This window comes from Solanum tuberosum, unplaced genomic scaffold (assembly GCF_000226075.1).
Source record: "Solanum tuberosum cultivar DM 1-3 516 R44 unplaced genomic scaffold, SolTub_3.0 scf00085, whole genome shotgun sequence".
In the NCBI taxonomy this organism is placed as follows: domain Eukaryota; kingdom Viridiplantae; phylum Streptophyta; class Magnoliopsida; order Solanales; family Solanaceae; genus Solanum; species Solanum tuberosum.
In genome coordinates this window covers 288,514-309,758 of record NW_006239014.1, presented here as the reverse complement: position 1 = coordinate 309,758, position 21,245 = coordinate 288,514, and the positions used below count along the sequence as shown (strand labels likewise).

Sequence of the window (21,245 nt, the reverse complement as noted above, 5' to 3'; positions counted from 1 at the left end):
ATCGACTGAGTCTGTGTGTGCTCTTGTTGCTGTTCTTGCGTTCGCTGAAGTTATTGAAGTTTGAGGTACCGCTACTTCTTTAACAGGTTAATCCGTTTTATCTTGGGAGAAATTAATCTGCAACCTCGGGTACAGTGAGGGGATTAAATTTCTTAAGGAAACACAGTGATTTCTGTGGACTCGGATTAAAACTCATTCTGTCTATTTCATCTTTTTTCTGTTTCTGTATTTTTGACTAACTTGAATACAGGAGTTAACATACAATACAATGGGTAATAATGATCCAAACAAAGTGTTAAAATAATGAAGAGGAATAATTGAATAAATATTTACATAATCAATAAAAGACACTGTGTGTGTATGGAAAATAAGAGAAAAAAGAGAGATAAAAAAAATCTACTTTCCAATAAAAAAGGGAATCATGTCGCCATCGCCTATTTTTTTAAAATTTTAATTAAAAAAGAACTTTCCAATAAGTGGGCTATTAATTATTATTTTTGTTAAAAAAATAAAAGAAGGCTATACATATGTTGCCAATTAGGAAAAGGGATGCTATACTGTGCGTTTTTTCCTAAAATAAGCTAATCAAATTTCCAAATATGAATATTACGGAACTCCTAGTTTGATTATTATTTGGATTCCTTAAAAGTTTCCTCTATATATAAAGTAATTATAACCCCAAATACATCATTATATATACACCCATCACTACGACTAATAAGTTGCATAAAAACATATTATAACCAAATAATTAAGAAGAAAAAATGACTTCTTGTGACAAAACAGAAAACCCAACTTTATGCTCAACGAATTGTTGTTCCTATGCAAATTCAAGAAATCACGATTCCTATGACGAAATATATTTATTTCACAAGATGTTTTCTCTTACTATTAGAACCGGAAAAGATGATTTGATGATGAAGACGAAGCCACAAAGATGCATGATTTGCAGGAAGAAGGTGGGATTAATAGGGTTCAATTGTAAGTGCGATGAAGTATTTTGCAAGACTCATAGGTATCCAGAAGAACATGCATGCACTTACAATTTCAAGTCTATAGGACGTGCGATTTTGGCCAAGGAAAATCCACTATGCAAAGCTGATAAACTTAAGAATAGGATTTAAATCACTATTGTTGATTATGTATCAAGTTTGTTATTAATAGTACTACCAAATGGTGTAAAATTGCACTTTCGTTTCTATTAATGTCATGTATACTATTGTTGAGTACAAGGTACATAAATTTAAGCCATAATGTTCAATTTTTTCTACCTTAACTTAATTTAATTTATTTTCCGTCTCTCAATATAGATACTTGACCATCCCAAATTGGACGTATAATTAGGGTTAATGTGTACTTAATCTGTTATGAAAGATGAAACAAGAAGATGATTAATTTATACTCCCTTCGTTAATGTTAAATTAGGTCTTAGGCCTAACTCACACCCCAAAAGCTAGCTTAAAGGGAGGAGGATTGTCCAATTCTTATAAGGAGTTCACCCATCTCATTAACCATCGATGTGAGACTTTTGTCATTTTTTAACACCCATCTCACGCCCAGTGCTTAGCATCTGGTGCGTGGGCAATTTTGATTTTGGGGGCCCCAACATCGGGTGAGACGGGCCCTGCTCTGATACCATGTTAAATTAGGTCTTAGGCCTAACTCACACCCCAAAAGCTAGCTCAAAGGAAGGAGGATTGCCCAAGCCTTACAAGGAGTCCACCCATCTCATTAACCACCGATGTGAGACTTTTGTCATTCTTTACAGTTAATCTTTACTTGTCAACTTATACTATCTTGGATGTTCAACAATACTTATCCAGTTTATAAAGCCAATAAATAATCTACAATTTTGTATCTATTTTACCTTTGCTATTAATTACTATGCATTTTTAAATGTTTAGATAACTTATACTCCATCTATTCCATATTAATTGAATTTGTGATGTAATGCACACTTATTAAAAAAAGATTTTCAAATACATAAATCATATTTTCCACTAAACTCCCTCTAAATGTATTATCCATCAATAAAATTTGTATTATATGTGCTTTATAAATTATTCTCTAAAATATAAATTAAAATGCTATTAATATATATTATAAGTGTCTAATGGAAAAAAATATTATTACGATAAATAATAAATATTTTCTTAATATAACATATCTATTAGGTAAGTTTCCAAATTAATATCCCAAACCAAAACCAAACAGAATTCGGAGAGAGATAAGTCCTAATTTGATTATTATTCGGATTACATAGAAGTTTACTATCCCCCCCTCCCCTCTCTCTATATATATATATAAATATTTGTCGTCTTTCATGTTTCCTTGATTCATCACCTTTTAAGCAATAAAAATATTTAGAAAGCGTTTGCCAAAGACCTACAAAACTATACGTGATATATTTTCCAAACTTCTACTCGTAAGACTTCGATCTATTGGTAAATCTTACGACATTGAAAACAAATATCAAAAAAGTTCAACCAAATTATATTGATACACAAAAAAAATTCAAAATGATGAAATAATTTCAAAAATCTGATTAAATAACTTCATCCTAACCATATCATTGACATCCCCTATAATAAGGAATAGATAATAATGGATGTTGATTACATCGTAGTTAGAGAACAGGACAACTTAACTAAGTGGGACTTTATAAATTTAAATTCCATCACGAAACTATAATAGTACGTGCACTCTTTATGTTGGGATTAAACAATGATTTATACCTAATTTCCCTCATATAAAATAAAAAATTATTCATTGCATTATTTGCCACTAAAATGAAACTACATGAATTGTTTTATTCGACGAAAATCAGATCTAATCTTTTGGGTGAGAACCATTTTGTCGCACGTGCGACGGTCTAGATTATTATAATCCAATTAATTCCTACTCTTATTATTCATAATTCAAAAGGTTAGAATTTAAATGATTTATTTTTAAAATGGAGAGGCTAACTATATTTTTGATGAGTTGGGAAAATTTTAGCAACACAATGAAGTAGTGGTATTTTATAACTTTAAATAACTTTCTAGCCTTTTAAAAATAATTTGAAATAAGGGAAAAGAGTCAAATATGCCTCTAAACTATTCGAAAAGGTCTAGATATACCCCCGTTTAAAGTTTGGCTCACTCGTGCCCTCGCCGTCTAGCTTTTCATTTAGATATGCCCTTATGGGCGTTAAATGCCAAATGGAATTGCCACATCATTTTTACATTACCACGTGACATTTATATTAAAGGAAAAAGGGTCAAATATACCCCAAAACTATTCGAAAAGGTCTAGATATACCCCCTTTTAAATAAACTACCCGACCCGTTTTCAACAAAAAAAAGTTCGGTAAATCCCGAAAATGAGTATTGACTAATAAAAAATATGAAAAAATATATATATAAAATTAACGTCAAAAATTCACAAATAAATATAGTAACCTTAAATTCAACAATTTTTTATTTTTTCGCGAAAATGAGTAATTGATTAATAAAGAGATTTCTCTTTACCTTTAAAACTATATAAAGAGAAATCTGAAAGAAGTTGATTAGAGAGTATTGAGAAATCTCATGTTTGTTTATTAGATTTGATTTGCTTGACAATTTGAATCCAAATTCCAGTCATCTTCAAATAAAGTTCAATGACAAGATCGTTTATATAAGGGAAAACAGTTTGAAATATATTCGATCAAAATTGCTGTAACAATTCCAAATTGGGGCAGGATTTATTACCCTGCACTATTTAATAGTATATTTTAAAGGTATTGAAGTGTAATTCAAAAATCACTTCATAATTAATATTAGACTCAAAGCTGATATTTATTTATATATATTTTTCAATCTTACAGATAATATTCAATTATCATATAATATTTGAATAAATTAAAATTTTAGATCAAAATCAAATTTTCTCATAGAGTTTTAAATTTACTTGAGAACAATTTTTACATTATGAGCTAAAAGATTCATAAAAGACAAAGATAAACCATTTAAGTATAGAATGGTAGTTGAAGAATGACTAGGACACAAAACTACATTTTCTGATTCCTAATTAATTAGTGCTTATTAATAAATACTTTGATATTCTCCATCAACTTCCAATTTTCCCTTTTGCTTCACATATTTACTCCTTATCCCACCAGCTCTCTTTCCCTATCAAGCTGGTTAATTAAATATGTTCACACTCTAATTAATCTTTTCTTCATCGATTACATTTATTCATTATACATCAATTAAAATGGATAATACTCATATTAATCACAATTCCTTAAAAAAACATGCATAGTTCAGAATGGAAAATAAAAATAAATAAATGTTATAATAACCTTTTTTAAGAAATTAATCATTAAGTGAATTCTTACTTAATCATTTATCAAATTTAATTAAGAATAATTTAATAAAAATAGTTCCTACTTATTAGGAAAAAAAGTGATTTTCGCTTATACTAAAAATACATATAATATGAAGCAAAGAAAATAATAAGAAATATGACTAGATGGATAAATTTCACCGTACTTAATTAAATATTTTGAATTTGAGATTTAGAATAAAATTGAAAAAAAAAAAATCACTATAGAGAGCCTTTTTATTTCAAGAAACCTATGGACATAAATTTCTAATCAGATCATTGAATTTTGAATTGATCTACCATACTAAGTGACTAGTGAGTTTGAAACTATTAAAGAGTTGAAACAAAAAAATGGATTTCCAAAAGACACAAGCATCCCATTTTTATTTTATTTTTTTGGTGCAAAAGAAGTCTATCCTACTCCCAAAGCTTCCATTATGAAGAATTCTTCTTCTTGTGGGTAAAGCTTGTCTTATAGGTTTTGTCTTATTTTTGGTGAGATAACATCTCACTTTCTTCCTCTTTCCCTTCTCTCTTCCATTATATCATTATTTCTCCAAAACTGAAATTGGGTGTATGCATCATGCACGTGTGGAATTATTGTATAGATACAATATATAAATATGTGTTTTTAAATTAAGATTCATCTCTTGTTTATATATTTTAATTTTGGATATGTATAAATATACATTTAAATTTATCTAAAATTACATAAAATAAATATATGTATATGACATGATATAATATATATATATAGGACGTGAATTAGTATAATGCGTGATTATTTTAATCCAAAATTGAATCATTAAATTTTTTTACACATTTAAAGGTAACGACAAATCATAAATTGGTTTATATGAAGCGTTCTTGGTAAAAAGAAAATGATTTGTTATACAACTCTTAATTGTCTTAAGTTATTACCAACAAATTTTGGTATTATTTAGTTATGTTATACTTTAGTTTTTAATTTACATTTATTAAGAAAAAAGTTTAGGACATAAATTAAATATCATTATTCACTTTTATCGTTTTAATTATTGTCAAATTATTCTTCTAAATAAAAATAATTTGAGGTAAAATCATAAATATGAGTCATTTAAGCTTCTCAAAATTATCATCTAGAAAATATAAATGACGAACAAAAATAGAAAAAAGTTCAAATATTTATTTTGGACATTGAATAATTCACTTATTTTAAGTATAAAAACAACATCAAAAAATTAATTAATATTCTAAATTTATGTCTAGTGTGAATTTAAATATTTATCTTGGATATTGAATAATTTACTTATTTTAAGTATAAAAACAACATCAAAAAATTAATTAATATTCTAAATTTATGTCTAGTGTGAATTTAAATATTTATCTTGGATATTTGAATAATTTACTTATTTTAAGTATAAAAAACAATCAAAAATTAATTAATATTCTAAATTTATGTCTAGTGTGAATTTAAATATTTATCTTGGATATTGAATAATTTACTTATTTTAAAGTATAAAAAAAAACATACAAAAAATTAATTAATATTCTAAATTTATGTCTAGTGTGAATTTAAATATTTATCTTGGATATTGAATAATTTACTTATTTTAAGTATAAAAAAAAACATCAAAAAATTAATTAATATTCTAAATTTATGTCTAGTCAAACGTGCAATATTAATTTTGGGAGAACAATTTATCATTTGCTTCTTCAGTCAAACTAATGTTATTTTTGTATATAAATTTCATCTCTTTTTCTTCGTACAGGGATTTAATTCTCTCCTCTCCTTCAAGCAAAGTTGCTCTCTCTCTCTCTTTCTCCGCCTTTATTTTATTCTCTGTTTCTGTTGGTTTCTGTGTTTCCGTGTAGCCTTTTGAGATTCCTTTACAAAAATGGGGTATTCCCCAAGTAGTTGTACCAACTCTGTTGAGCGTCTTCACAACTCACACTCTTCAAACACTCAAACTCTAGCCATTGACACTGATCATAACTATGAGCTAAACATGAAATCTTTAATCTACAAAATGATTTGGGATTTGGGGTTGGCTTGTATCATCCCTCCTCGACGCCGTCGAATTTCTGTCAAGAATCAGAATGATGATAAGAATGGCAAAATTTTGGAGCATAATAAAGCTTGGTTACTTGCTGAGGCGGGAGGGTGTGGTGGTCCAGAGTTGATTAATGCTGACCCATATTCAGTTCACTCTTCTTTCAGGTTTACTTTGTGTACTCAAGTTGAGGTTGAATCGGTGAATGGGAATAATAGCTCTTCTTCTTTTTCTTCTCCTGCTGCTACTGTTTTAATGGTGAATTTGGATAATGGGTTAACTGATCCTAAATCTCAAGAGGTGAAATGGAGGAAAGTTCAGTCATTAGAGAGGAATATTTCTCCTGTGGTTCATTCATTGATTAGGTTCAGTTACAATGAAATTGTTTCTGCTACTAGAAATTTTTCTAAAGGTATCTTCAATTTCACTGCCCCTTTTTTTTTTATTTTTTTTCCAATTTGTGTTTCTTGAATTGGGTTTTAGTTGATTTATGTTTATTCAATTGGATAGGTAGAGTTTTGGGAAGAGGAGCGTTGAGCTATGTTTTTAGAGGAAGAGTGGGATTTTTGAGGACTACAGTGGCAATTAAGCGTTTAGATAGGGAGGATGAGGAGTCTCCAAAGGCATTTTGTAGAGAATTGATGATTGCTAGCTCTCTTCATAACCCATATATTGTTCCTCTTGTGGGTTTTTGCATTGATCCAGAGGAAGGTTTGTTTCTGGTGTACAAATATGTATCTGGTGGAAGTTTAGAGCGGTATTTGCATGGTAAATAGTTCTTGCTTTCCTTTTCTTTTTGAAATTTGATTTTACAGTATTCCAGTGGGATTCAGATTTTGTCAATTAATATTTACAGGGAAGAAGAAGGGAAGTAAAGGTGGTCCAGCACTTCCATGGTCTGCAAGGTATAAGGTGGCTGTAGGAATTGCAGAATCAATTGGGTATTTGCATAACGGGACAGAGCGATGTGTTGTTCATAGGGACATCAAGCCTTCGAACATTCTTCTTTCATCCAAGAAGACACCCAAGGTAATGGAAGGGATAGGAATATCATTTGAAAACCACAATTAGGTAATTGTCTATTTTAGGTGGATCTACTAGCCAACAGTTATTTTCTTTTAATAAACATTGGTGTCTAGCCCAACTTGTTAGCACCTCGACTATTTCATAGGTACAGTGCAACTCTATCATATTTTGGCTAATTGTTACTTGACCTATGCAGTTGTGTGACTTTGGCTTAGCTACATGGACTCCTGCACCTTCAGTACCTTTCCTTTGTAAAACTGTTAAAGGAACATTTGGGTATGGTTTCTTTATGGTGAACTCTTTAGCATCATAATGACTAAGATTCTGATGTAGCTTAACAACAAGATTTCTCCTACATTTACCAGGTTTTAAACTAAATTTGCAGGTACTTAGCTCCAGAATATTTTCAACATGGTAAAGTTTCTGATAAAACTGATGTTTATGCTTTCGGAGTTGTCCTGTTGGAGCTATTAACTGGACGGAAGCCAATAGAAGCGAAAAGAGGACCAGGAGAAGAAAACATGGTTTTGTGGGTAGGTGTTTGCTTAAATATAAGCCTAGTATTTGTATTCAATTTGGCCTTATTTTTGATATCTAAGTCAGTCTGTCTCCATCGCCGACTAAAAGTTAAACACTACAGTCACTGGTAACTATTAATGCAATTTGAATTTGTCCAAACTCTGTTTCTCACGAAGTTCTGGAATTGCATGTGGTAATCTCTTCACTCAGTTGCCGTCATTTTGCTTGTTCTTGCACACGCTAGTCTGCGTCTGAAGGTGTTGTATCCAACTCACTGACACTTGAGTATTTGTAACAAAACTTGTGGCACTTCCCTTTAAAATTTTGAAGATGTTCAGTAAAAGCATAATCAGCTTTCTATGCAGATTTTGAAAATTTTGATGTTTCTCCTATTCAGGCAAAGCCACTATTGCAGCAAGATGTTCTTGAAAAGTTTCTTGATCCAAGACTTAAAATCCCGCGAAAGAATTTGCACCAAATATCTTGGATGATTCAAGCAGCAGCTGCATGTATACACAGTGAAGAGTCTCGAAGGCCCGACATTGATGAAATCATTGACATGTTAAGAGGCAGAGAATCTGATTCCATCTACACAAAGAAGGACATTTTGCCCGGTAACAGCTGTTTGATTGATTCTTGCAACCACTCACAGCAGACTAGAAGTGAAATGAAGAGTCATTTAGCCTTGGCAATGCTAGGAGTTGCAGAATTTGACAACGATGACCTTTATCGTTGTTGAAACAAAAGGGTGAATCTGAAGTCTTATGTTGATTTCCATTTCCCCATTCAACTTGACAGGGAGTAAATTATAGCGCGCAACAACTGATAAGCTCTTTAACTTGTAGATATGAATTCTGTGTTTGTACATACTGGTTTCTTGTCCCCAACTCTTAAAGGAAAACTATAACTGTTTCTGTTTTTCAAGATTAGAAAAGAAGTTACAACAATGCTATCTATTCAGCCTACATTACATATGTAATTTTGTTTACTACTTGGTGAATGAAAGAGTATATTGGTGGGCAGTTCTTATCATTTCCTTTTGAGATTTCTTTTTCTATCTGCTTTCAATTAGTAATCCATAGTTGGTCACCAAATTGCATAAATTAATATGCAAAATTTGTTTATCCAAACCTTTGAAACTTTCTCGAGTTAAGCATACGTTTTCAAAATACAACAGAACTCATAGTGTCTAAATTATGTAGGTGTGATCGTTACCTTGAAATAATAATAATAATAAAAAAAACATAGATTCATATCATATTCCCTCATGCCTATTCTATACTCATCGTGCACGAATACATCTTTTCTTTATTAAAACAACAGAAGTTGATCGATCCAATTCAGGTTAGGTAATTAAGAAAAAAAAATGGTTCAGAAAATACAACCATTATGCCATGCAAAGAGCAAAATTCAGGTCAACTTGCAATTATTTGTCATATGTGAGAAACCAAGACAGCTCAACTCTCACATGATAAATCCAAATATAAGATTAGACGAACTTGTTGCTGCATGTTGTCACAATAGGAGGTAAAGAAAAAGAAAATGAAAAAAATAAATAAAATACATACACTAGTCCACCTCAATATATGATGTAAGGAAAATGGAGGTTACAGTATTAACTAACTTAAAACGGTTTCTTCAACAAGAATTTAAAAAATTGGACTGATATCGACTTTATCTTGTATATTCACACTATCACGTTGCGTAATAGATAATTACAAGTAGAGACATCACACTATCACGTTGCGTGGTTAGTGTATATAAAGTTAAATCCATATAAAAAATAACTAGAAAATTTTAGCAACATCTCTAATCAAGCCTCTGTTAGCTTTGGCAAATTCTGTGAACTCTTGAAAGGAAATGAAACCATCTTTATCAGTGTCAATTTCATCCATCATATACTTAACTTCTTCAGGAGTAACAGAACCTAAGGCTTGCAATGTCTCTCCAAGTTCTGTTGCAGAGATTTGTCCATCACCATTTTCATCAAAACGCTTGAAGATTCGTTCGCGGTCAGCTATGTCTTGTGGTTCATCAACCTCTCCCATTCTTTGACAATTTTTAACAAATATGTTCTAATGGAAATAGCAATTTCGCAAAGTTTGTTCTTCTAATTTGTGATTAGTCTAATTTTCACTCACTTAGATCCAAGAAAATGACTTAATTTGAAGTTATAAAAGGGAAGATGTTTATTAATGTATGGTTAACCTTTTCATTAGGACATGGGCTTTTTGTGGAGAAACTATGAAAGATCATTAACGGAAATAACCATAATCAAAGATCATTAACAGAAATAACAAATTCATAATTGAGGGACCAATTAAATAAATTGTATCTGAAATCAAGAATTAGAAATTACGTGGTCAGCAATTATTATAATTTGCTCCTTTGAGCTCTTTTCTATTTCCTAACGCTCTTTGTAGCTAGATGCAGGGGTGGGTATGCTTGCTAAATATCGAATTACCGTACCAAAATTGAAAAATTTGGTATTTCATACAGTACTTTATATGCATTTTAAGTGCATATGTTAGTGGGTATAAGTTGACAATAATGTGGTCATTACTTTGGTGTAACTCTTGTAACCACTATTGCCATGATCTATCACTAATTCCACCCATTATTCTACCTCTTTATTCTTGTAACCTATGTAACTAATAGGTCATTCACTTATCCAATTTATTACCCATTATCTTCATATTCATTGCAAGGAAGAATTCATCACCTATAAATAGTGGTCTTCCTTTGGGTTGAAGAACAGGAAGAAAAATAGTGAAAGGAAAGATGAAAAGTTTATATTGAGGTTAGTGTAGTGAAAGAGAGAGTTGAGACATAGAAAAATATTCTAAGTCTTCAACTATATTCACTATACAAAAGAGAATATTTATATGTTGGAGGAAGGTGTTCTTTTGTGGAGCTTTGGACTCTTCAACTATTTCGGAGTTGCTTGAGTTGTACACGTTGTTGGGCTGTTGTATCCTGGAGGGGACAAGTCAAGAGATATACTGCTGGATCGGTGTAGATTATGCCGCAGTGGGCTTGAATCTCCTTAAAGAGAGCGAGATATCCGCGCCTCAGCCTAAAGATTTATTCATTTTTGTCATTTTATTTTCAACTGTAATATTTTGTATTTGTGGTATATTACACCAACACATTTTTAAAAAGGGAAAAAGGATAAATATATTTCGAATTACCATAAATGGTATGTGTATACCTTTCGTTATACTTTTAGAACACTAGTATCCTTGCTGTCCAAATTTTAGAGAGTATACACCCTTTATATTATTGATGGGACACATGTCTCAATCTTAATCACCGACCCGATTTTTATTAAATTTTTTATCAAAAATTAAAAAGATCCACCCAAATTAAAAAGGTCTTTTAATTTTTAGTAGAAATTTAGTAAATATCGGGTTGATGGTTAAGGTTGAGGCACATGTCCCACCCTTAATATAAAGGGTATATACGTTCTAAAATTTGAACGGTAAGGGTACTGGTGTTTAAAAAGTATAACGAAGGGTATGCACATAACATTTATGATAATTCAGGAGTTTATTTGTCTTTTTTTTCCTTTTAAAAAGATTTTAATATTGACTATGATATTTAGTATTTTCTTTAAAAATAATATGAATATCCTATTTTTATTTTGTTTGTTGGATTTGTAGGAATTCCTTTCAATTAAGAGAGTGAATTTGGATAGTAATTGAAATGATTAGCTCCATCTATAAATCTTTTGCACAAAAAATTGAATAATTCGTTGTATTGGAATGTCATATTTTGATTCATTTATGCTTCACTATATTAATTCTACATGAACGTTAGATAATGATCATAATCGACGATAATAACTATTTTTTAATTTTATAAGGTTGAATAGAAATTCGATTGATCATTTAAAGTTCAATACCTTCTCTTAGATCATATTTGAAAATTTCTTACTTCATACGGCCCAACAATTCTTTTAGTTTTCCATTTTGATCTATATCATATCTAATAAATTCTAGTGAGATTTTATTTTTAGATATTTTTTCAGGTGGATACATTCAAATAAAATGAACAGAATTCAATTTTGATACGAAAATTCAAATTAAAAAATGAAATGGAAAACATACAAAAGCAAAAAATAAGTATCACTTAAGGTGGATCGTGAAGCTTATTAGATACCAAAGTTGAAAGAGAGATGTCCTAAACCACTAGACGATGAGATTCTGCTTGGCCAAACGTCATTATACTATAATAATAAAATGCCTAAAAATAAAAGTGTATCACCTAAATTGTAATAGAGGGAGTGAATATTAAAAAGTTTATTGTTATATGGAAACATAAAAGGGAGCACAAACCCCAAATGGAAAGCCAAGTTGAATTTTGTGCATTCAAATTTCTTCAAACTTCCTATATTTGATTAATAATAGTTGCAGCAAAACAATATATATAGGGAGAACTTTTTTAATTAATTCATATCCATAGCAAACACTTGAGCATTCTTTTTTCCCTCACAAATGCTTTAAAATGACATGTTGAACATTTCCTGTCTCACTAACTTCTCAACAAACTGAAAGCGCAAGAGGGGGGTGAATTGCTATTTTTTTCGATTTTCTTCTTGTGAGTAGTTGACTTGAGAGGAACCTCAGTCGACTACAGATTGCAAAAAGGTATGAATGAAATCGAAAATGCGTAAAGTAAACTTGACACAATAATTTTTATACTAGTTGGGATCCAATGTGGATCTTACGTCCAGTCCCCTTGGATTGCAAGGGTGTTCTCTTCTAGCCTTGGTAACTTTTGATGAGAGTACAAAGTTGAGTGTGACTTCACAGTTTACACTCTATTTCTTTTCACTCTTCTATTTTGATACAACGCCTTACCAACAATTTTTCTCTCTTCTCTCTTTTTTGTTTACACAGTAGAACTAAGTAATACAATGCTTATCAAAAGTAAGTAGGGAGTGGTGAGATGATTCAGACTCGTTGTACAATCTTTCCACTTGCAGTGATGTCTTTATATAGGGTCGAGACTTGAATCTGGTCTATTAAGAGATGGCAACCCAAGAGATTTGATCCTTGGAAAAAAGGCAAGATATCCTTATTTCCAAGAATAAAGATTAAGGCTTATTCATTGATTTAGCCTTAATAGCTTGCAGACAGCCGTTTGTGATCCTTTCCTTATGTCTCTACTTCAGTAGCTTTCTTGATTGTATATAGCCGTTGGAGATCCCTTCCTTTCTTGTTTGACTTCATTCTTGCAGCTTCCTTGAATTGTATATGTAGTCGTTTAGCGATCCCTTCCTTTCTTGATTGATTCATTCTTGCAACTTCCTTGATTTAATATGGCCGTTGGAGATCTAATCAAGATCTTACACTTTTCTGATTTATTGGCAGCTGGTTTGTGATCTTCCTTGATTTGTAATCTTCCATGATTTGTGCATTTCAGATTTCAGCCTCCTTGATTGATGATCTTCTAATTGATGATCTCCAATCTTGCTGTGAGAATCTTCTTCTTATTTGATTCTTTCCTTTTTGAGTTGTCCTGAAATAGTTAAGTTGATTATCATCAAAAACTTTACACTAACAATCTCCCCCTTTTTGATGATGACAATATTTAGTAGTAATACTTCCCTGTTTGTGTAGTCGTCTTTATGAAGTTGAGGTTGTGGTTTGCTCCCCCTGAATGTAGTGAGGAGTAGTTGACGGAGATTTTAACTAGCTCCCCCTGAGTAGTTTCTTTATAGAACTGAAGCATACATATACAGTGTACTAGAAGAGCAACATATAGAGAATACAATAACAATAAGTAATGCATCAAATATCATCACATATCAATAACACTGCCAGATAATAGAGGTAATAAATTCAGATAATATAGATAATAATATTCTTCCCCTTTGGCATCAGCAAAAAGGAAAGAACAAAGAGTTTCAACAAAACACAAAGTAGAACCACACAGTCTTAATCAAGGCATCAGAAATATGGAAGGATGAGCACACAATAAAGGCTAGAAATCAATTCAGAAATTTAAGGGATTTTCGACAATATTAAGAGATTTTTTATGAGAGCAGAATCTTTCTTCCAAAAAGGGGTTTAGTAAAAATATCAGCCAGTTGAAAATCAGTATTTATGAAAGCAATTTCAATATCACCATTTAAAACATGATCTCGAATAAAATGATGTTTTATGTCAACATGCTTAGCCCTAGAATGGTGCATAATTTTTTTTTTGACAGACAAATAGCACTGGAATTATCACACATAATTTTAACTGGTTTAAAAAATAATTCATAGTCACTCAATTGATGAACCATCCATAAAATTTGAGCACAACATTGGCCAATAGCAATATACTCTGCTTCTGTAGTAGAGAGAGACACAGAGCCCTGTTTTTTGCTATTCCATGAAATCAAAGATTTTTACTGGTGCTTTTTCGGTCATCTTTATCACCTGCATAATCAACGTCAGAAAAACCCTCAAGAAAGAAGTTTTTTTTTTTGGGTACCATAATCCGAAGGAGCATGTTCCTACTATATAACGAATAATACACTTCACAGAGATTCTTTAGGAGCTGACTGGAACCTTGCACACTTGCATACGCTGAACATAATGTCTGGTCGACTGACAGTAAGATAAAGTAATGAACCAATCATACCTCTATATTTTATTTCGTCGACTTTCTTACCTTCTTCATCCTTGTCAAGAGAGCAAGTGGAACTCATGGGAGTTCCCATCGTACTCATTTCGAATTTGCTTTGCATAAGCTCAGAAAATTCCTTGCAACGGGGACAAAAGTTTCATCATAGTCAATTCCTTCTTGTTGAGAGTATCCTTGAGCCACTAGTCGAGCTTTGTTTCAAATCACCTCTCCAGATTCATTAAGTTTGTTCCTATAAACCCATTTGGTTCCAATGATGGACTTGTTTGCAGGTTTAGGGACTAAAGTCCAGACCTGATTCTTTTCAAATTGCTCTAATTCTTTTTTCATAGCTTTGATCCAATGCTCATCTGTGAGAGCATCATTCAGTTTCTTTGGTTCCAACTGAGAAATAAGTGCAACATGTGTCTCATTTCTTCTTGATGCTTTAGTTTTCATGCCTTAATTTGGATTTTCAATGATGAATTTGTTTGGATAGTAAGGTTCGCTTCGCCATTCATTTGGAACTGTCTCAACAATAGGATCATCAGGCTGTTTTTCAGTAGTCGACTCCTTAGCACTGTTTATTTCCTTGTGAGTCGATATGGAGAGTTGACTATCTTCATCATCAGAATTTATTCTAATCTCAACAGATTTGTTAGTGTCATAAAAAACAACATGAACAGATTCTTCAATGTGTAAAGTATGCTTATTAAAGATTCTATAAGATCTGCTAGAGTTTGAATAACCAAGAAATATACTTTCATCACTTCGAGCATCAAACTTACCGATGTTGTCTTTACCATTGTTGTGGACAAAACATTTTCATCCGAAAGGATGAAAGTATACGATGTTAGGTTTCTTACCATTCCATAATTCATATGGTGTCTTCTTAAGGATGGGTCTAATTAAGCATCGATTCAACACATGACAAGCTGTACTTACTGCTTCTGCCCAAAATTTGTGTGGAAGAGAGTGCTCAACGATCATCGTTCTTTCCACATCTTGCAATGTCCTGTTCTTTCATTCCACAACTCCATTTTGTTGAGGCGATCGAGGTGAAGAGAAGTTGTGAGTATAGCCTTTCTCATTACAAAACTTTTCAAACAAATTATTCTCGAATTCTCCTCCATGGTTGCTTCTTATAGATGAAATATAATAACCTTTGTCTCTTTGAACTTTCTCACAGAAAAACTCAAAAAAATTTAAAGTATCATCCTTGTGAGATAAAAACATAACTCGAGTAAAACGAAAATAATCATCAACTATTACAAAAGTGTACCTTTTACCTCTGATGTTGGTTATTCTGGTAGGTCCAAATAAGTCCATGTGTAGGAGCTGTAGGGGTTTATTTGTGGAGACAATCCTTGCCATAAAATGAGTTTCTTGTTTGCTTACCCACTTGACACGCGTCGCAGATGTGATCTTTTGAATAGTCCAGCTTGGGTAACCCAATTACCAACTCATTTTTAGCCAGCTTTTCTATTAGTCTCATGCTTGCATGACCAAGTTTCTTATGCTAAATCTAGGGATCATCAGTCATTGAAGAATGTATACATTCTTTTCTCTGCTTCCTTGTAGTAGATTATTTCCAGATGAATCTTTTATCAAGCATCGATTCTTTTGAAAATGAACTTCTAGAAATGAGTCACATAGTTGACTAATACTCAAGAGATTGTATTTAAGTCCTATCACTAAATAAACATTTGAGATATCACATTAATAAAAAAAATTACCAATACCAATTACCGTTCCTTTTGAGTTATCACCAAAACAAATGTTTCCTCCCTTGTATTCATCAACAGATTTGAACAAATTTTTATCTCCCACTGTGTGATTTGAACATCCGCTATCTAGGTACCATTTTCCTTTTGTTTTCTTGCGTTGTTCCTGCAAAACAAGGTTATTATCTCCTCTTAGGTACCCAAACCTTTTTGGGTCCTTCAAGGTTAAGGTTATCTGGAGTTCTTTTGGGTCTCCAAACCCATCTAGATGAATTGTGATTTTGAAACCAACAGTTACATGACACATGTCAAGACTTCCCACAATAATTGCAAGATTTAGGAGTATATTCTTCTGAAATGGAATTATTATTGTTAGTTTTTGAATCAGTCGACTTATAGGACTGGTTGCAGCTAAAGTAATTTCCATTTGAAGAATATTTGCTGCTGGAGAACTTTTTAGAGGAATTTTTGGAAGAGTTTAATTTGTTTAGGGAATTCTCAAGAGCAATTTTTAATTCGTGAGTTTCTTCATAAAGGAGATTCTTTTCAACTTCACCAACTTCCAGTTTTATTTCCAAATTTCTTTTTTCAGTTTGAAGATTTCGAAAGTCAGATAAAATTCTAGTAAGGTCTGTCACAGCACAATCTAGCAAGTTTTTTAAAACATTACAATTATTACATACCTCTGTGCTTGATTCTCCAAGAGCAAATGTTACCAATTTCTTCATGTTCATTTTCAAAGTTGTCTTCATCACTCCAGCTGCTTAGTGCTTTGTTATTTTGATTTCCTCTGGAGTAATTTTTCTTTGCTTCTAGACATTCACTGGCTATGTGACCATACTTTCCACATTCATAACATTTTCCATCATTTCTTAATTGATCAGTGATATACTTTTCCTTTCCAAAGTTTCTTCCTCTTTTGTTGTTTCTGGATTTCCTAAAGGAATCCATCACTGGTAATTAAGGCAATTTCATCTTCTGCTAGTTCTTCTTCTCCTTTGTCTTCCTGATTTGCTTTGAACGCCACAGTCTTCTTTTTGGATTCTTCTTGGCCTTTTTTGTTAAGATGAGTTTTCTCAAAAGCTATTAAATCTCCCCTCACCTCATCATAGGTTAGGGTGTTTAAATTCATGCTTTCAAGAGCAACTACTTTGGCGTGCCATTGCGGTGGCAAGCTTCGAAGAACTCTTCGTATGTGCTCTATGAGAGGATATATTTTTCCTGAGGCCTTTAGTTCTCCAATGATCTTACTAAGTCGAGCAAACATGCCTTCAATGGTTTCTCCTTCCTTCATTTGAAAAAGTTCGTATTCATACACTAGCAGGCTGATGATTGTTTCTTTAACTTTATCAGTTCCTTCATAAGTAACCTCCAGTTTATCCCACATCTCTTTAGCAGTGTCACAACATGAGATCTTTTCATATTCTTCTCCACTGATAGCATTATACAAAACGTTCTTTGCTTTGGAATTTATTTGAATAATTTCCATCTGTTCATTTGTATAATTTTCCAAGCTTGGTGTGACAGAGGATTGAATTTCATCAGAAGTGTTTGAAATTGGGATTGGAATATCACCCACTTTAATGACTCTCCAAACCTTCACATCATAGGATTTTATGAATGTTTTCATTCTTACTTTCCAATGAGAAAAGTGTTTTCCATTAAAGTATGTAGGTCTTGTTTGAGATGTCCCTTCTTGGAATAGTGCGCCCATGATTTGTTGTGCCATGATCTTTTCCTCACCTGTTGCTAGACAGACTTTCTGTGAGACGAGGCTCTGATACCAATTGAAAGCGCCAGAGGGGGGTGAATTGCTATTTTTTTCGATTTTCTTCTTGTGAGTAGTTGACTTGAGAGGAACCTCAGTCGACTACAGATTGCAGAAAGGTATGAATGAAATCAAAAATGTGTTAAGTAAACTTGACACAATAATTTTTATACTGGTTGGGATCCAATGTGGATCTTACGTCCAATCCCCTTGGGTTGCAAGGGTGTTCTCTTCTAGCCTTGGTAACTTTTGATGAGAGTACAAAATTGAGTGTGACTTCACAGTTTACACTCTATTTCTTTTCACTCTTCTATTTTGATACAACGCCTTACCAACAATTTTTCTCTCTTCTCTCTTTTTTGTTTACACAGTAGAACTAAGTAATACAATGCTTATCAAAAGTAGAGTAGGGAGTGGTGAGATGGTTCAGACTCGTTGTACAATCTTTCCACTTGCAGTGATGTCTTTATATAGGGTCGAGACTTGAATCTGGTCTTATTAAGAGATGGCAACCCAAGAGATTTGATCCTTGGAAAAAAGGCAAGATATCCGTATTTTCCAAGAATAAAGATTAAGGCTTATTCATTGATTTAGCCTTAATAAATTGCAGACAGCCGTTTGTGATCCTTTCCTCATGTTTCTACTTCAGTAGCTTTCTTGATTGTATATAGCCGTTGGAGATCCTTTCCTTTCTTGTTTGATTCATTCTTGCAGCTTCCTTGAATTGCATGTATATGTAGTCGTTTGGCAATCCCTTCCTTTCTTGATTGATTCATTCTTGCAGTTTCCTTGATTTAATATGGCCGTTGGAGATTTAATCAAGATCTTACACTTTTCTGATTTATTGGCAGCTGGTTTGTGATCTTCCTTGATTTGCAATCTTCCATGATTTGTGCATTTCAGATTTCAGCCTCCTTGATTGATGATCTTCAATCTTGCTTTGAGAATCTTCTTCTTATTTGATTCTTTCCTTTTTGAGTTGTCCTGAAATAGTTAAGTTGATTATCATCAAAACTTTACACTAACACAAACATCATATAAAAGTACCTGCTAGGTATAACATTTTGGTTGATAATAGTCCAGATATTCTACATCTAATTTGCTTTAAAAACAATTGGCATAAAGAGAGTAATTTTTCAGAAAAAATAGGTTCAATTAACCAAATATTAATCTTTATAGCCGCTTTCTATACCACTAGATTATATATACAATAAAAATATTCAGAGTAGTCTCTCATCCCAAAGTGTGGTTTGGAAAGGGTAGAGTATACACAAACCTTACCTCTACTTTAGAGGTGAGGTCAAAAGACTGTTTTCGATAGACCTTTGACTCAAGACAACCAATCTAGAGTGTGCAAGTGACAGTTTCAATAGAAAATTGAAATAATCACACCAGGACATTTCTATGAAAATATTGCACATCAGAACAAACACAGTTTAGTATAATTTTAGCGGGTCAAATGGTCAATAAAATGAGTATTTATTTTTATTTTTAAAAAGTTTAACTTAAAAGAAAAATTTTATATTAGTAAAAACTTAATTAAAAATTTATATAAATTGATTGGGTGACTTCTAAGTGGAATATCAATAGTTGAGTGATTTTTTGGTTATAAAATATAATCGACGGACTTTTTAGGTGAAATATCAATCTATAGTTGTGTGCCTTTTAGGTTGAAAAACTCAACTTTTTTTTTTAGTTTGATTTCATTTATAGATTTAAATGTCCATACACAGTGGCGGATCCAGAATTTAGAGTCCATGGGTGCCAAATACACTTATCGATTAAATTAATTTTATATTTGATTAAATTATTCATCTTTTTGATATATATCATAAATCAATCAATAAAATATAAATAATAAGATATTACAAATCCACACTCCACACTAAAATAATGTAATTAATTTAATTTAAGTCAATAACAATTATATATAAAAAAAATTGTGCCAACTGTTTTTCCTTAAAAAAACGTGCTTGGAGTCTTTTATTTTCTTAAAAAACGTCTACAGCAAATTTCTCAAAAAAATAGGTACAAATGGGATTCGAACCCGCAATATCAGCCTTCTAAAGGTGCCCTCCTACCGTGGTACCACAAGTTAGTTTTGTTCTCTGGGTGGCACGCTTTATATTTATATATATATACCTATGTATATATAGAGCTTCCGTCGAAGTTCGGGGGTGGCGTGGCACCCCCACACCCCTTCATAGATCTGCCCCTGTCTATACAAATAGTTTGATTTGGTATTAAAAAAAAAACTCAAACCAACTCAGTATATATATATATACCTCTAGCTGCGATAAATCAAACGACAAAGAATTTAAAAAAAAGTTAATGATTTGATATCATTTTATGGCTACATATAAGAAAATTAATCAAAAAGAGGATTAATTTATAACTACAAAGAAAAAATCTCACCCTAAATAAGACTTTTGAACTATCACCTTGAGAATGTTATTATATTCTTAGAAAATAAATTCTGTTTATAAAAGTCCTTTCTGTGTTAAGTTCTTTTCTAGCTAAATTATTCTGTTAAATCTAACTTGTTTGATGTACGTATATTGTTAATGCATTTTGTCCTACAATTGAATGATGTATCTATCAAGTGATTATTAGCACATAGTTCTTGTGTATTATTTTTTCTACTCTAAACAATTTGACATTCCTTCTTTCTTTGATGAAATACGTATATTTTTTGCTTCTACTTTCATTTTTAAAATTGATTATGGTGCAAGGAGAGAAATAATAGATGAGACGGATCATGTGTATATTACTATACATATAAGGTTGAATAGACTCAGCTAACTTGAAAAAAAGTTTTTTCAAGTTAATAAAATATTAGTCATTTGTTGCAATACAGTACGTTGATTCTTATTCTCAAAAATTTATTTGTAGCAATACGGTACGTTGATTCTTATTCTTAAAAATTCTATTGATAGATAATAAATTTAAGTATTTTAACTCAAAGTTTTACAATATTAAATAAAGTACTACTTTATCTAACTAAGAACTTAAAATTTGAAAGAAAAAATCACTATATTCCTAATGCCATGACTATATATGGAAATAAAATTTTCTAAATATTACTTGTAACTTTGAAATACATCTTAGTATTTTTCTAGTGGTTATAAGAAATCTTTTGATGAAACTTTAAAATTAGAGATAGTAAAATAAAAACTTGATAGGATGAAAATAAAATAGTCTTTAATACATT

The 21,245-nt window shown here is 31.7% G+C and overlaps 2 protein-coding genes across 2 annotated transcripts; one reads left to right on the top strand and one right to left on the bottom strand.

Annotated features, from left to right (window-relative positions):
- Positions 1–6,090: 6,090 nt before the first annotated feature.
- Positions 6,091–8,957, top strand: LOC102599471 (serine/threonine-protein kinase CDL1-like). The gene is made up of 6 exons (XM_006346834.2): positions 6,091–6,792; positions 6,891–7,148; positions 7,237–7,409; positions 7,603–7,682; positions 7,792–7,939; positions 8,323–8,957. Exons 1-6 carry the CDS (start codon positions 6,225–6,227, stop codon positions 8,662–8,664), a joined length of 1,569 nt encoding a protein of 522 aa, XP_006346896.1. The 5' UTR covers positions 6,091–6,224; the 3' UTR covers positions 8,665–8,957.
- Positions 8,958–9,712: 755 nt separating this feature from the next.
- On the bottom strand, positions 9,713–9,982 carry LOC102599144 (polcalcin Nic t 2). Its single transcript, XM_006346833.1, has one exon. It carries the CDS (start codon positions 9,971–9,973, stop codon positions 9,713–9,715), a length of 261 nt encoding a protein of 86 aa, XP_006346895.1. The 5' UTR covers positions 9,974–9,982.
- Positions 9,983–21,245: the final 11,263 nt, after the last annotated feature.

Bases quoted from the DNA above. Each gene is read 5' to 3' on its own strand.
- LOC102599471 (XM_006346834.2), top strand. From the start codon at position 6,225: ATGGGGTATTCCCCAAGTAGTTGTACCAACTCTGTTGAGCGTCTTCAC. The intron at 7,683-7,791 runs GTATGGTTTCTT...CTAAATTTGCAG, and splicing joins ACTGTTAAAGGAACATTTGG to GTACTTAGCTCCAGAATATT. The intron at 7,940-8,322 runs GTAGGTGTTTGC...TCTCCTATTCAG, and splicing joins AAGAAAACATGGTTTTGTGG to GCAAAGCCACTATTGCAGCA.
- LOC102599144 (XM_006346833.1), bottom strand. From the start codon at position 9,973: ATGGGAGAGGTTGATGAACCACAAGACATAGCTGACCGCGAACGAATC.